At 39.3% G+C, this 16,280-nt stretch overlaps 2 protein-coding genes across 2 annotated transcripts in view; one reads left to right on the top strand and one right to left on the bottom strand.

Annotated features, from left to right (window-relative positions):
• Positions 1-2,195: 2,195 nt before the first annotated feature.
• Positions 2,196-16,022, bottom strand: dclre1a (DNA cross-link repair 1A (PSO2 homolog, S. cerevisiae)). Its single transcript, XM_047376909.1, has 9 exons — positions 15,495-16,022; positions 10,839-12,191; positions 9,025-9,158; positions 7,312-7,430; positions 6,803-6,946; positions 6,572-6,717; positions 4,232-4,386; positions 3,619-3,760; positions 2,196-2,788 (listed from the first exon to the last, which is right to left on the bottom strand). Exons 1-9 carry the CDS (start codon positions 15,886-15,888, stop codon positions 2,622-2,624), a joined length of 2,754 nt encoding a protein of 917 aa, XP_047232865.1. The 5' UTR covers positions 15,889-16,022; the 3' UTR covers positions 2,196-2,621.
• The window catches only part of nhlrc2 (NHL repeat containing 2), a 48,168-nt gene continuing 43,436 nt past the window's right edge, over positions 11,549-16,280 (top strand). Inside the window, exons 1-2 of the mRNA XM_047376907.1 lie at positions 11,549-11,682; positions 11,858-12,004. The gene's annotated coding sequence lies outside the window, so the exon portion shown is untranslated. The remainder of the gene's footprint in view (positions 11,683-11,857; positions 12,005-16,280) is intronic.

The raw sequence follows: 16,280 nt of genomic DNA, 5'->3' as shown, positions 1-16,280 counted from the left end.
TCTTTAAGGAAATGTAATTTATTTTTAAAATAATAAAAATTATCATATATACAGGTCCTTCTCAAAAAATTAGCATATTGTGATAAAGTTCATTATTTTCCATAATGTCATGATGAAAATTTAACATTCATATATTTTAGATTCATTGCACACTAACTGAAATATTTCAGATCTTTTATTGTCTTAATACGGATGATTTTGGCATACAGCTCATGAAAACCCAAAATTCCTATCTCACAAAATTAGCATATCATTAAAAGGGTCTCTAAACGAGCTATGAACCTAATCATCTGAATCAACGAGTTAACTCTAAACACCTGCAAAAGATTCCTGAGGCCTTTAAAACTCCCAGCCTGGTTCATCACTCAAAACTCCAATCATGGGTAAGACTGCCGACCTGACTGCTGTCCAGAAGGCCACTATTGACACCCTCAAGCAAGAGGGTAAGACACAGAAAGAAATTTCTGAACGAATAGTCTGTTCCCAGAGTGCTGTATCAAGGCACCTCAGTGGGAAGTCTGTGGGAAGGAAAAAGTGTGGCAGAAAACGCTGCACAACGAGAAGAGGTGACCGGACCCTTAGGAAGATTGTGGAGAAGGGCCGATTCCAGACCTTGGGGGACCTGCGGAAGCAGTGGACTGAGTCTGAAGTAGAAACATCCAGAGCCACCGTGCACAGGCGTGTGCAGGAAATGGGCTACAGGTGCCGCATTCCCCAGGTCAAGCCACTTTTGAACCAGAAACAGCGGCAGAAGCGCCTGACCTGGGCTACAGAGAAGCAGCACTGGACTGTTGCTCAGTGGTCCAAAGTACTTTTTTCGGATGAAAGCAAATTCTGCATGTCATTCGGAAATCAAGGTGCCAGAGTCTGGAGGAAGACTGGGGAGAAGGAAATGCCAAAATGCCAGAAGTCCAGTGTCAAGTACCCACAGTCAGTGATGGTCTGGGGTGCCGTGTCAGCTGCTGGTGTTGGTCCACTGTGTTTTATCAAGGGCAGGGTCAATGCAGCTAGCTATCAGGAGATTTTGGAGCATTTCATGCTTCCATCTGCTGAAAAGCTTTATGGAGATGAAGATTTCATTTTTCAGCACGACCTGACACCTGCTCACAGTGCCAAAACCACTGGTAAATGGTTTACTGACCATGGTATCACTGTGCTCAATTGGCCTGCCAACTCTCCTGACCTGAACCCCATAGAGAATCTGTGGGATATTGTGAAGAGAACGTTGAGAGACTCAAGACCCAACACTCTGGATGAGCTAAAGGCCACTATCGAAGCATCCTGGGCCTCCATAAGACCTCAGCAGTGCCACAGGCTGATTGCCTCCATGCCATGCCGCATTGAAGCAGTCATTTCTGCCAAAGGATTCCCGACCAAGTATTGAGTGCATAACTGTACATGATTATTTGAAGGTTGACGTTGTTTGTATTAAAAACACTTTTCTTTTATTGGTTGGATGAAATATGCTAATTTTGTGAGATAGGAATTTTGGGTTTTCATGAGCTGTATGCCAAAATCATCCGTATTAAGACAATAAAAGACCTGAAATATTTCAGTTAGTGTGCAATGAATCTAAAATATATGAATGTTAAATTTTCATCATTACATTATGGAAAATAATGAACTTTATCACAATATGCTAATATTTTGAGAAGGACCTGTAATGATTGATTAAAATTGGCTGAACATCATTTCTTGTGTTTATTTGAAAAACCCACATGTTCCAAGCAGACTTGGGTCTGAGGTGAAATTGCCACTCCCAACATGGCCGACAAAGCCAACGTAGTGCCGACGTGTTCATGTAGATGGATGTCCCAGTTTTATTTTGATGTCTCTTTAATAGTTACAGCTCACAGAAACATTAACTTCCTGTTAGCATACAAAATTGTGTTCAAAAACCAATAAATTATTAACAAGTTTTTGTATCTGTGGCTTTTTATATGATCCTTTTTTTTTTTTAAAGGGGCAAACAGAAAAACTTTCAACTTAGAAACTAAAGTTTGATTTTCACTCGTGTCCCAATCTGCCTGAGAGATCCGACACTACCATTAAAAAACAACTTGCATTTTCAAAGCCAGTGCCACAAACACAAACATCATTTGATACATGACAGCAAATATTAAATCATATTAGAAAACATAGATTTTTATCATTATGAACAGGTGCAAAAAAACGAGGCAAACAAAGCAAAGATCTAAAGAATATTTAAGATTTTTATTTTTATAGCATAAAAACGGATCATAAACATATAAAGGTACAGTTTAAGAGCAGCATTTGCAGTATGTTGAATACATAATGGGAATGTAGTCACAACAGGTTGGCAGTTAATTCAGCATAACTCTGGTTTCACTGTAACCATGTTTGTGTTAACATTAATTAAGGCAGCACTGGATCGCAGTTTTATTCCATAAACTGGGCCATGAGTGCACATTTAACCACTCAGAGTCAGCATATGTCTTTTCAGTTATTAGTCGTCTGGTGAAGAGGTTGCATCAATAAAATCCCCCCAAAAATGACAAATTAGCAGTTTTACAACATTTGTTTCCAAATACTAAATTGGATGGTTTGGTTTTATTTAAACCAACAAGCCACAGATGAGTTCTCAGAATCCGGGGCACATTTTAGAGCTTAGCTCTAGTTTCTGAGAGCCAATCGCCGAAACACCTCTCCATGGCCTTCCTGCTCGACCAACTGCCAACGTTGACGGTAGGGATGATCTTCAGAGGTTTGAGCCACTGGACAAAGCGTTTCAGCTCCAGGAAGCTACTGTGTTCACTGTATGGGATTCCTGTCAGAGTTGGGAAGGTTCACATCTTTTAGAAGGTTTTAGCACCTCTCATCCTCAGGTTTATGGCAATTATCTTTATTTTGATTGAGCTGGGAGGGTTTTCTGTCACTTTTACATCTCTTTTCGCTCAGTTTTTTTCCATTCTTACCCTATCAGCAAACAGGAGGGCAATTGTGTCTGAGGTAAAAATGTGACACCAAGCCAGATGTTATGAAATATGACAGAGTAAACTCAAAGAAGGCAAAGTCTTGAGGTGCCACATGCTTAACTTATTTCAGTTGAAAAATCCATTCAAAGGATCCCTTTATCCTTTGTTTTCCTCGACTCAAACAATCCTACAAATTAACATGAGGTCTGCTCTTAACAGATATAGCTGAAATGGAGCCCAAAGAATACAGAAGAGAGGAGGAGGAGGCAAATCAACAGAGTGACGCAAAAACGGACGATGGGGAAATATTGAAAGCTAGAATTGGTGGCAAAAGCCTCCAGCTAGTAGTTGCAAGTTACATGACAGATGGCTCTGATGTTGTTGATGGATCTATTCAGAATAATAAAAACTGGCTTCATTTACTAATGGAAAGCAAGTCACAACCCATTTTAGCTCTGGGGTTTCATGCTAGACTACAACTGTGCTGAAAATGGGTGTAGATGCAGTCTCATTACCCATAGAGGGCGCTGTAGGCTTAGCAAAAGCAATTCAGCCACATTCTCATTTTATTTGACCACAGCAAACCAAGATCAATCTTATGCCTTGACCTGCTCTCTGAATAATAAAAAAAAAAAAACATTTCCACAAACCTAAATCTGTCCAGTTAACCAGTTCTACTTACCATAAATGGAGATGTTGCCACTGATCTGTGGCTCAATGTCTTCCACCGACTGCATCTGCTCGCTGAAGGTCCAGCCGGTGGGCTTGAAGGCTACCAGCCGATCATACTGTGCTGAAAAGCGTGCCAGGTGACTCTTCAGATTCTGCAGAGAAGATGATTTTTTTTTTATGCATTTGAAATGCATGTTTTAAGCTGAGGATGCAGTATTACTGCAAACAGAATCTCTATTATAGCACCTCTTGCTGATGACATTAAAACCTAACCTGCTGCAATTAATTTTGCATTAGTTGGTTTTTCTGCACCCGGTCATGTGTAGATTATACTAACCCTGGGATTTATAAGGGGCTATACAGATTGCAAACATAAAATATGTCACTAGGAACAAAGTTCTGCAGCTATAGTGATCATTTTCAAACTTATGCTCATCACAGCACTCATTACAGCCTTTAATATGAAGGGTATTATCCATTAAAATAGAATACTCTAAGTATTCTATTGCTTTTCCAAAAATACTGCAGAGATTCAAAATCGGGAGCAATGGAAGGACCATCATGGAAATGGAAGCAACATTTTTCAGCATCATGTAATAACAATAAAGCCCTGTTGCACCCACTTTGAAGGAGAGCTGCATCATGGGAAGCACGTGAACCTGGGCTGCCTTCCAGTCGGTGGTTATGCGCTCTTTGATTTGCTGAGACTCAAGGCAGCACATGGTGTTGTATTTGTCTCTGGAGAGGGCCACTTTTGACCCCAAGACCTCTGCCAGAGCTGCAAATAAAAACAGAACATGTTGTGTAAGCACCAGTTTTTACCTTACATTACCGTCCCCAGAACACACTGAAAACAGACCTAACTTAAGAGTGTGCCTTGCAAAAGTATTTATGCCTTTTGCACATTCATGTTACAAAGAGAAACTAATATTTTATCGGGATTTTACACAATAGAAGTGTACAGAACACGCTACTGGGTTTAATTTGTTTTCAACACAAAAATATAAAAAGAGTGACGTGCAAATATATTCAGCCCCCTACCTCCGTCAGCAAGTTGTAGAACCATCTTTTGCATCATTTATAGCTGCAAGTCTTTTCACCGGCTATCTAGCTTCCCAATCCTTGCAGCTTGACAACATCTATTGCTTAAGATAATGCCGTATCCAAGCATATTCACAGAAAGTTCAGTGGGAGGAAAACGTGTGGTAGGAAAAGGTGCAGCAATATGAGCTACAACAATTTCCCTTTGGGATTAATAAATATATTTGACTTGAATTAAAATGTGGCATTCCTCGTGTCAAGCTTCTCCTGAACCGTAAACTGGACTGTTGCTCAGTGGTCCAAAGTCCTGTTTTCAGTTGAAAATACAGTTATTTTATTTGAAAGGTCCCAGAGTCTGCAGGAAGAGTGGTGATACACAGAATCCACATTGCTTTAGGTCTAGTGTAAAGTTTCCGCAGTCAGTGACGATTTGGGCCGCCATGTCGTCTTCTGGTATTGGACCACTGGGTTTCTAAAGTCCACAGGAAACAAACCCATTTGCCAGGAAATGTTAGAGCACATTATCGCTTTCATCTGCTGACGAGCTCTTTGGAGATGCTGGTTTTGGTTTTCAACAGGACCGGCCCACACTGCCAAAGGTATCAAAAGCTGGTTCAGTGACCATGGTGCTCGACTCACCAGCAAACCTGCCTGATCTGAACCCCATAGAGAATCTGTGGGCTGTTGTCAAGATGAAGATGAGCGACACCAGACCCAACGTTGTAGATGACCTGAAGGCTGCTATCAAAGCAACCCAGGCTTCTAGTACACCTCAGCAGAACCACAGGCTGATTGCCTCCATGCCACCCTACACTGATGCAGTAATTCATGCAAAAGGAGGGCCAACCAAATATTGAGTGCATAGAAATGAACACTTTTCAAAAGGCTGATATTTCTGTTTAAAATATCCTTTTTTCATTAATCTCATGCAATATTCAAATTTTCTACGACACTGAATTTGGGTTTTCATTATCTGGAAGTCATAATCATCAAAATGACAAGAAATAAAGGCTTGTAATATTTAACACTGTGATTAAACTATATAATACATGGATTTCAGTTTTTAAAATGGGTGACAAAAAGAAACTTTTTTGCAATATTCCAACTTTTTGAGGTGTACCTGTACAGTGAAGGTAAATTACACACAAACGGACAGATTTTATTTAGTTAGAGTAAAAAGGGGTCAAATGCAAATGCACACCATGCTTTTTATTTGTAAAAAGCCTTGAAAGTCATGCATAATTTTCACATCTCTGCATAATTATGCAGAGATTTGTGTTTGTCACATGCAGTTTGTGGTTGTAAATTTACAGAATGTGTCTCAAGTTATTGCCTCATGTTTTATAAATTAAAAGTGGGCAATTTTCACACTCACATTATACCATAAAAGAAAAATGAACCAGGGTGATAAAAAGGTATAATTCAATAAAGACCCTCTATCTTTGCTCGTCATGCTTTCTGAGGCTCTTTTGGTAAAAACAACATTCAGGGGCATTTCTACAGAAAAACTAAACCAGCCCATTATTCACGCAGGTCAGCGGAGGACAGGCCGCCTCCATGCGAGGACGGCATATTGAGTATTACTTCGTTCACAAACAGACAAATCCTGAAATCCTGTGCGTCGCTCGACTCACCTTTCAATATAGATGTAATAACAGGTGACCTTTTAGCGGGATGAAAGCAATTCAAGGATATGGAAAAATTACTCGTCTCCTTACTGTTATATATGTAACCAGAAGTTCATGTAGAGTTTTGGCAGCATGCTGAAAAACCATGCATAATGTAAAACTGAGATTTCCAGTAATATTCTAATTTATATTTTTAGCTGGTCCACTAGTTTCTTATAAGGGTTTATAATCCTCCTGCATTGCATTTCAGATATAGGTCACATGAATACTTAATGAGGTCCCAAAATCACATACCTAAGAAGACCTTTTCTTTCCCCACAGAATACGATCCACACACCAGGAGCGTGCGCGGGTTGAGAGTCACCAACTCAAATGCCGTGCTCGCTGTAAAGTTAATAACTTCTTGCTGCCTGGGAAAGGTGTACTCAGGGCTGCAGTAGCTACAAAGACAAGCTGCCATTAACAACACTTCAAAGCAAACACCAGTGTCAACGGTAAAAAACTAGAGAACATTCAAATACTTACGTGGTGTCTAGGTAGAGAGTCTGAACCCGGCAGCCGAGTAGCTCGGGGTAAGTTTCCATGGAGGGGTCGGCCCTGAAGTCACCAGTGTGGAGGACCGTCTGTCCATCGGGCAAGAAGAACAGCAGCATTGCAGCTCCTGGACAACTGAAGGAACAGAGACGGAGGAGACATGAGGCTGAAGATGGCAGGAATAAAAAAAGATAGCTTAACTTAGAGTCCTAACAGCTTCCAGACTCGGGAGTTCTCAATGAATTTACTGCCAATGTTTCTACTTTTATTATGGAACCTACAAAAAAACAAACACTGAATATTAGGATGGAGCAAAGATGAAGGGACTGAAGGATGGACAGGTGGAACTGTGTCATTAGAAGAAAGACGCATCAGGAAAATGTGGACTGATCACAACTGTGACCATCATTGCAATTTTCAGGAATCATAAAGCAATGAAATATTTTCCCAAAATCATACAGCCCTAATCCTCAACCCCACCGATGTCATTGCTGACTCACTGGTTAGCGTCCAGGAGGATGACCCTGACTCCCTTCACGTTCACCTCAGTGTTCATGGGAAGGACGTGGACGTACTGCTCTGCCACCCTCAGTTTGCTCTTCACCAGGTTCCCTGTGATCTGACAGGAGATCGGTGTCAGTCAACAAATCTGTTAATAAATCTTTAAAACAATGAGGCAAGAAAATAAAAACTGATTTTATGATCTCATTTTGGTCCTAATTAAAAAAGGTGTATGAAATGCCCAGATTTAGTCATGGTATAAAGAAAGTAAACCCTTACATTTTAGGACATCATAGAAATTATCTGGTCTTTGCGAGGTTCTAAATCTCAAATTCATAAGTGGAAAACTGAGTTCTTCCAATGAATCAATAGTATGTAGAACCACCACTAGCAGAAATGTTATACAGCACTGATTTATTGTTTGAGTTGATACCATTTCTGTCATTTAGTCTTCAAACATGTTGCTATGAATTATGGTCGAGCATTTCCACTTTTGTCTCATCTATCCAAAGGGGCATTATTGTAGAAGTCTTGTGGTTTATTCAGATTCAACTTTGAAAACATAAGCAGTGGTGCCACTGCCCTCCCGCCCACAGTAGGAAGTGGTTATCTCTTGGCAACCCTTCAAAACAAACCATACTTCGTGCAGACAAGAACTTTAACATGCCAACTAAGGCCTGTAGAGACACTCTTGGATTTCTTGCAATTGCAGTTTTTTGCCTGATTCTGGGTTGAATGTACCGAGATGTTGAATCCTGAGAAGATTAGGAACCGTCCTAAATGTTTTTCCCATAACAGACTTTTCCACTGTGAGATAACAGAGCTTACAACCTTTTCAGATAAATGGGCAGCAACAGTTGATTCTCCAGGTCCATTGCTGATGTCTTCGTGCCTTGGCATTGCACTAACACACATACTGGCCAAACTCCTACATTTATAGATGACTGCCACTTTGTCTTAAATGCCAGAAGTACAAGGATGAACTCTTTATATATTGTTTGTAATAAATAATGTGGGATTTGTTGTATGTTTTCTACATTTGAAGTTAAGTTTAAATAATTTCAGAACGTGGTAAAGACCAGATCACTTTATTTTTCCTGATATATAAAACCCTAGGAACTGAAAGGTGGTGAATTCTGGGCTATGATCTGCCGAAGCTCAACGCTGAATTTCTGTGCCATTATATATATTCATTAATATATTCATTAAAGATTACACGACACATCCAGACGCATCCTAACAGATTATTAGATTTCATAGCAGGACAATTAAATTTGTATTCAGCAGAAAAATTTTATTCAGGTTTTCCTACTTCCGTCACACCCTAATTGGAAAACCACATGCATTGTAACAAAAGATAAAGTCCAACTGAGGCCCAGATAAATTACATTTCAAGCACATCTTCCGTTTTTCTGCATGACTACACAGAAGGAAAAAAGTTATGGGTTTTAAAAATTTAATTGACTACATTAAAGATCACTTGTTGGCAAATTGGTATTCATTGCTGGCCACTACAAGCCAATTTCTCATTACTCTGAGAGACTGCAGTGCAGGAGATAAAGAGTGGATCAGGTGCATCTTTTATGAGTTTAAAAAAAAAAAAAAAAAAAAAAAAGAAAAACCTTTGATTAATTATAAAACAGACTGTTTTATGAATTTTCAATTATTAGAAAAGCTGTTGGTATGTCACAACGGCCAAAAGGTGGACCTACTCTGTTACAGTAGATTGGAAATGTGGAGCTCCTGGTCAGCCCTCCGTAATGGTCCGAGTGGAAATGTGTTAGGAAGTAGGTGCTTATGCCCTCAATCTCTCCATAACGAAACGCGTCGACAACAAACTTCGTACCTGAGAACATTTTTCAGAAATCTTGCATCACAAAACGAAGCATTATATACAGCTAGATGTCAATACATTAGAATATCCCTAAAAAGGGAGTTTATTTCAGTAAATCAATTCAAAAGTTAAATTAGTAGATTCATTACACAGAGTGATATATATTTCAAGCATTTATTCAGGATTGGCTTAACACAAACAATGCAACATGCAGTGGCGTGCACAGACATTTTGGGGGGCAGGTGCTCAAGTGGAAAAAAAGGGCACCTTGTGCGGCACATGGAGCTGTCGGCTGCCTTTGTAGTGTGAGATTTATTACAGGCACAGCATGAACATAATTTATATGTATTACTAAGCACCCCCAAAACAAACTGTCCTGTGGGTTGAAGGGAAATGACCACCCAGGAAAAAAAAACTCAAAACAAGAATGCATTTGACAAAATTCTTAAGATTAATAAGGCAATAAAATTATCATAGACTGATTTAAAGTTAGATTACTGATTCACAACCTGAACTTCCTGAGTCAAATTTGAAACTTACGTTATCCTTCATTTTGTTTCTTTTTACACACTGAGCACAACGTGTTTGTCTTGACTATATCATTCTGTACTTTTATCACAAAATGTCTTCTGCACCAGATAACCTTATGTTGTAGCAAAGCAGGTTACACTGCCAAATTTACCAGGTAGGTCACACTAAATGAGTTATCTTCAGTAACCAGTGACCATTCTACAGTGTAAATCAACTATACCCAGAAAATGAGTTATAAAATCTTTATAGTCAAAATGAAACCAACATCAGAGAATATGATCATAAGAAGAATCATCTATACTTCTGCATGTAGCCAGTGTAATGTATGACAGATTATTCTTAGAGAATACAAAATAATGAGATTACAAGTCCTGAGAACTGATGTCTGCTATTTATAAAATAAAATACTCTGATCACATCATCATTTTTACACACACAGAAGTAGAAAATACAACTTAGCCTACATGCCCCACATTTACTGAACTTTATTAAGGGTATTTTAGTAGTGTATGAATTGTAATGTTAACCAGCTCATTTGGCTGTATTTGCAATAAAAAAATTTAAAAAATGAGTCAGACAGAAGTTATCATGGACCATAATAGCAAATGTAATACCGACATCTATGAGATAGAAGAAATGAATAAATTCAAATCTAATTTAATCTAAGAGTTAAATCGTAGACATTCTCCTGGCGGCCATAGAAGACACCAGCAACAAGCCCATGCATTGTGACTCTCCTGTTGCTTCTGCACCTTTTTCAACCACACTTTTTTCTTTCACTCAACTTTCCATTGATATACACTACAGCACTCTTAACCGCCAGCATCTATAGCTTTTCTTCTTCTTTTGGGGAGTGTCTATGACTGCCTGTTGGACAACTGTCAAGTCAGTAATTTTTCATATGATTGTGTAGATTATTATTTGGTCGTTTCAGTGTTAAAAATTATTTTTCAATTGGTCTATGTAATATTCTATCGGAAAAGCTGAAATTTAGCTCTACATTTGCTGTAAGCTACAATCAATAGAAATACACACAATTGAAGAATTTACCTCTGTGTGCAATTTATCTATTGTCTGAATCAATTCTACTAATTGAATGACTGAAATAAATTTAATGATTTTCTAATTTATTGAGATGCGCCTGTAGGTTCACCTACTGACCTGGAATCTTCTTATAGAATGGACAGCGGGGCAGCTGGACTTCTCCGTCAGCATTCTCTCTGTTCCACCTTCTTCTCCATCCTCTGTTCCCACCTTTGCCAGCTTCGCCTTGAGCACCCACCGACCTTGAGTCATTTCCGAGTCCCGTGGCCTGCGATACATCTGCTGCTGGGTCAGCCTTGCTTTTCCCCTGTCCATCTCTCCCACGTCTCCTCCATCCTGGGCTCTTACCAGATGCTGAGACAGAGGTGGTGCCCAGGTTGTTTTGTCCACTTTCACTCTCCTTCTCTTTGAGCGGTTTGAGGCCAAAAAACACCCCGATGTCTGTCTGCTTCAGTCCAGAGGCCTGGCCTGCCTTGCTCTCGCCTTTTTGAGGAGGCATGTTTTGAAATTTTGTCACAAAGGAGTCCTGTGATGAAGATACTTGAGGAGAACTGGGGTTCTGACTACACTGACCTTCTGAACAAGGAAGACTTTCTCTTAGATGCTCTAAAACAATACTCTGTGGTGACTGAAAGCTACTACTGCTGATTTTACTGCTAGATACACAAGCTTCTGCATCAGCTTTGTTTGGGTCAGCCTGTTGATTAGTAGGTGCTAATGAAGAAACTGGACCCAGCTGAGACACGGAGGAAAAGGAGGAGGAGGAGGAGGGATCATTCAACACCATTTCACCTTCAGCCCAGTTATTGTCTACAAAGTCAGCCAGGATTTCATCTTCGCTTGAGAAGCTGTCATTGAACAATATCACTGAGTGTTCATGATCAGATCCTTCATTAAGAAAAAGAGACTTTGTGCAGTTATTACTAACTTCAGGCTCTGCAGGGAGCTCAGACAGTGGAGAGTAGGATATCCCATCATCATCTTTGAGAAACGTTTGCTCTTTAGTTGAACTTTCACATGCATGAACTGTAGTGTTTTCCTTAACAGGAGGGGACGAAACCTCAGTTTTACCTTGCAAAGCACCCACTGACTGTTGTCCTTTATTATTACCTAACCATCCTTTCTTTTTCTTAAAGTCTTCTGGCCCAGGAGAACGCAGCAACAGAAGGCCATTTGTCGGTTTTGACAGAGGTGTTGCGGTGTGATCCTGTCGAGGGGAGGCACCCTGACTGGAAATGGAAGAAGAAATGGGATCACTCCCCTGAGAGGAATCTAATGGAAAGGTAAGCATCTCATTGTTTTTATTTTCTTGGAGCCAGCCGATGCTTGCTTCTTCAAAAGTCCCTGTTTGCCAGGACAGACTGGTGGCTGCTGTGTTGCTGTTTGCACGGCTTTCAGCAAGAAGTGTGTGGTTGAGCCTCTTGTAATGGATTGGAATGGTGGAGGTACACTGGAGACCATCTGGGCATTCTGGACAGAGGAAACAAAACATGGCTGTCAGAGCAGGATTAAAAATGAAATAAATTTTAGGTTTTTTTGACTGTCAATTATATGTCAGTGTGGAATATCTCAATCACAAAGGACTCCTTGGAATAAATATTTAGTCGGCTTTTCTATTTCAGGTGCCATGTATTTAAACCCTGTTTTCCATTAATAGATCATTTTGTTTTATGCCCACACCTAATCTACCTATACTAATCTTAGTTACCAAGATGGTGGTTGGATCATCAAGATGATGGAAAAATAAAGAGTAAAGTGAAGAAATGGCAGGTTATTCGCAACTGCAATATTGCAATGTCACATTTTCCTGATATTGTGCCGTCCTTAACTTCATCTACTTCATTCTTTGTATCTGAATAAACTGGGATTGGTCCTATTTCAAAAAGGCCTTCTTGTTTGTCCTGTGATGGCGACCTGCCCAGGATGTACCCCGTCTCTCACCCCTACCACCCAGAAAACCTGCAAGGAGAAGCAGGTATAGGCAACGGATGAATGTTCATTTATCTGTGGGTTCTGCCACTGACTCAAAAACCAAAATTAACGGGTTCAAAAAAAAAACATGAGTTTCCAAGCTCAGACCACGTATATGCAAATTATAAATTTAAATGCCTCTCTTTGACCTTTTATTTTTCAGAAATTCAGATTTTTATTTTTTTAGATAATGGAGAAAGAAATAAAATTTGAAAAAAAAACTTTTCTACACTTATTTGTTATAATTTTTTGCAAATGGATCAAATTAAATCAATTTTCCACACTTTTCAAGGCTTATTAGGAACGCTGTAAAACGTTATCTCCCAAAGGACTTCCAGATGATTGCGTTGAGTCACTGAGCTTGCAGCAATCTCTCATCCTGAGCAAGCACTTTGCGTTTGATAACAGACAATAAAGGAGCTCAGAAGGACAAACACAATAAATCACATAAGCCAAAAGTCAGCTGTCCAACACAATTACATCAAGTGTGGAAAAAACAAAACACATTATCAGATTATTTTTGTCTTAGTAGAACTCCATAACACCCCAAATGCCACCATCTGTGGCATTTAGTTACATTTCTTTACAATAACCTTTCAAAAAAATGATTTTAAAATATTTTACCTCAATAATTAATATTGCAAGAGCAAAATCTCCATTTGGAGATTTATAAATGACTTTTAAATACACTTTGCCATAGGTGTATAAAGATTTAAGTATGATCAAAGATTATCATAAAGTATGACTATTTATTTGGTATCACATGTACAATTAATTGCAAACATTTATGCTGGTTTAAAATTTTCACTTTTGTCACATTACAACCACAAACAATGTATTTTACAGGGATTTTACCAGATAAACCAACACAGTAGCACATACCTGTGAAGGAGAAGTATACATGGTGTTGTGCATACGTATTTTTCAAAAATAAAAATGAACTAGAATTGCAAGCAGTTATGATCGGGTTCCAAGTCTTCCTTGCGAGTCCACCCCCACCCCTCCCAGCACGCCACATCACACGCCCCACCAACCCAGCACGTGACGACCATTTTGAAACAGACCCAGTCTCCATAGCGGCAGGTTAGAACTTGAAGCATGTGTGGATTAATTCTGAAACAACTTTTAAAACGTAATACACAATATAGAGTCTTAATACTCAGCATTTGTGTGAGAAAATTACAAAATTCAAAGAACAGTTAATCCTGAGCTTTAAACCACCAACCACTGGAACCACAGGCCAATCTCTTAACCACAGGCCCATCAAAGTCCTACAGAGTCAGTGGGAAGATCAGAGGTAGAATGTTGTACAGCTATCCTTTTAAGGTAGTAATAATAGCCGAAATTGAAAAATTCACCTAAATGCATAGTTTCTCAGAAACATTTTAAAATATTCACCAAGAACATCTTTAATATAAGGAATATGCATGGATTTCATAAGCCACCACTAATGTTTTCATTAAAATTAATTTATTATTGATTAGCAAACATCTTTTTAAATTAATGGTACAGAAGTGGGCAGTTAAAATTGAACAATGTTAATTGGGGATTATATGCATTGTCTACCTAAATAGTCTGCAAAACTCCATGGCGTTTGGCTTAACGGACCTGGAGATACAGCCGCTAGCTTCATTACCAAACGCTGTATCTCATAGTGACACGCTTTGAGATAGAACTTTAGCTAGAATAGGAACTTTTCAGGATTATGCACAGAACATATCCTGAAGGTTTAAGCTCTCTAGATAGCACGAGTGATTTTTGGGGAATTTTATAAAAAGCGAAATGTCTTAGCTACATTTTTGCCATAAGCCACGCCCACTTTGGCCAATCGTAACCATATTGATAACATAGTCTCTAACTGTTATCCTAAAAGAACGTACCAAATTTTATGAGAATCCATTCAGCCATTTTGGCTATATACATTTCTTTTGCTTATAGCGCCCCCTAGGCTTGGATCTGTCGACAGGACAACTATTGGTCATGTACTCCACAAATCTTGCCTTTATAGACAAATGGCAAGACGAAAGAATTCCTGTTTGTAGTTTGCAATAAGTCATGTAGGAAATACACCAAACATGTGGGAGAAGGTGCTCCAGTCAGACGAAAGCAACACTGAACTTTTTGGCCTATGTGCAAAACACAATGGCAGGAAACGAACATTGCACCTAAGTCTGACCACACCATCTCCATTAAGAAACATGGTGGTGGCAGCATCATGCTATGAGGATGATTTTCTTCACCAGGATGGGGAAGATTGTCAGATTTGGTGGGAAGAGTGGGAAATACCTGTAGAAAGCCTGAGCAGGGGGGTTCAACTTAAGTTCCAGCTGGATAATTACTAACATACAGCCAGAGCTACAATGGAATGGGTTACATCAAAGCTAATTAATTTGCTTCAATGGCCCAGTCAAAGCCCAAAGCTAAATCCAGTTTAGAATCTGTGGCAAAATTTGAAAATCGTTGATCACTGATACACTACATCTAATCTCAGTCAGCTTGAGCTATTTTGCCGAATGGGCAAAAACATTTACAAACTAGATGTGCAAACAAGAAAAAGACATAAACCCAGAGGATTTGCAGCTGTAACTGCATTGAGGATTGCTCCTGCCAAACATTGACAATACAAATGGAGACACACTTTTCATTTTTCATTCCCGTCATAACTATGCTCTACCTTATGTTGGTCTGTTGTATAGAACACAGTGAAGTTTGTGGTTGTAAAGTAACAAAATTTGTAGTCAAAAGGATCTGAACACCTTTGCAAGGCATCGTAACCATGGAAACTGTATGAGTGGTCTTTACCTTTGCATTTGTCCCTGGGGGTGTCGAGGCATTCAGCAACATGCCATCTCTGAGACTGTACAACCAGAATGCAGAAAGGCATCTGACAGATGGGACAGTAGTCTTCAGAAGTTGGCATCTCGCCTGCATTGCTGCCACTTTGGATTATCTCTGTGGCAGGAGACTTGATGGGTACATCATCTGCATCCCCAACAGCAGAGGAATCTCCACTTTCAGCTGCTTTGGTCTTTGCGCCCTTCTCTTGTGACCCGAGAGAGAGAGAACAGTTTTTCTTTGACGTTTTCTCGGAAGCATATCTTCTTTTAGAGGCACACGGCGATTTGTTGTTCCTTCTTTTCTTTAGGAGAGGTTTATATTCCCAAATGTCATTTTCGGACTCATCCTTCTGTGACATTTGGAGCAGCAACGAGCGTAGCGTAGCAAAACAGTTTATTACACAACAACTAACGTTTGGCAACAACCCTCTGTAACCTCAAAAGTGACACTAAACCTGCCTGTACATTTCTGTGTAGATATGCTATATAGACATGTCGCCAACCGAATAACTAATTAATTAAAAATCGAATCCCGATTTCGAAGATATTTTCATATGATCTTATCATGTTCTGCTGTCTGTTAGCTAACCTTACCGCCACAACACAACGACGAATGAAGTAAACATAAGAGGATAAAAAGAGTAACACTTTCTACGTTTTTAATAACACTATATTTCTGTTTACTGTTTTTGGTATAAAACTGAAAAAAATCCAACTTGCAGAGAATTTAATTTAAAGGAGATCTCGTTTC

Source organism: Girardinichthys multiradiatus, chromosome 10 (genome assembly GCF_021462225.1).
Source record: "Girardinichthys multiradiatus isolate DD_20200921_A chromosome 10, DD_fGirMul_XY1, whole genome shotgun sequence".
NCBI classification, from domain to species: Eukaryota; Metazoa; Chordata; class Actinopteri; order Cyprinodontiformes; family Goodeidae; genus Girardinichthys; species Girardinichthys multiradiatus.
This window is presented reverse-complemented; position numbering and strand designations above follow the sequence as displayed.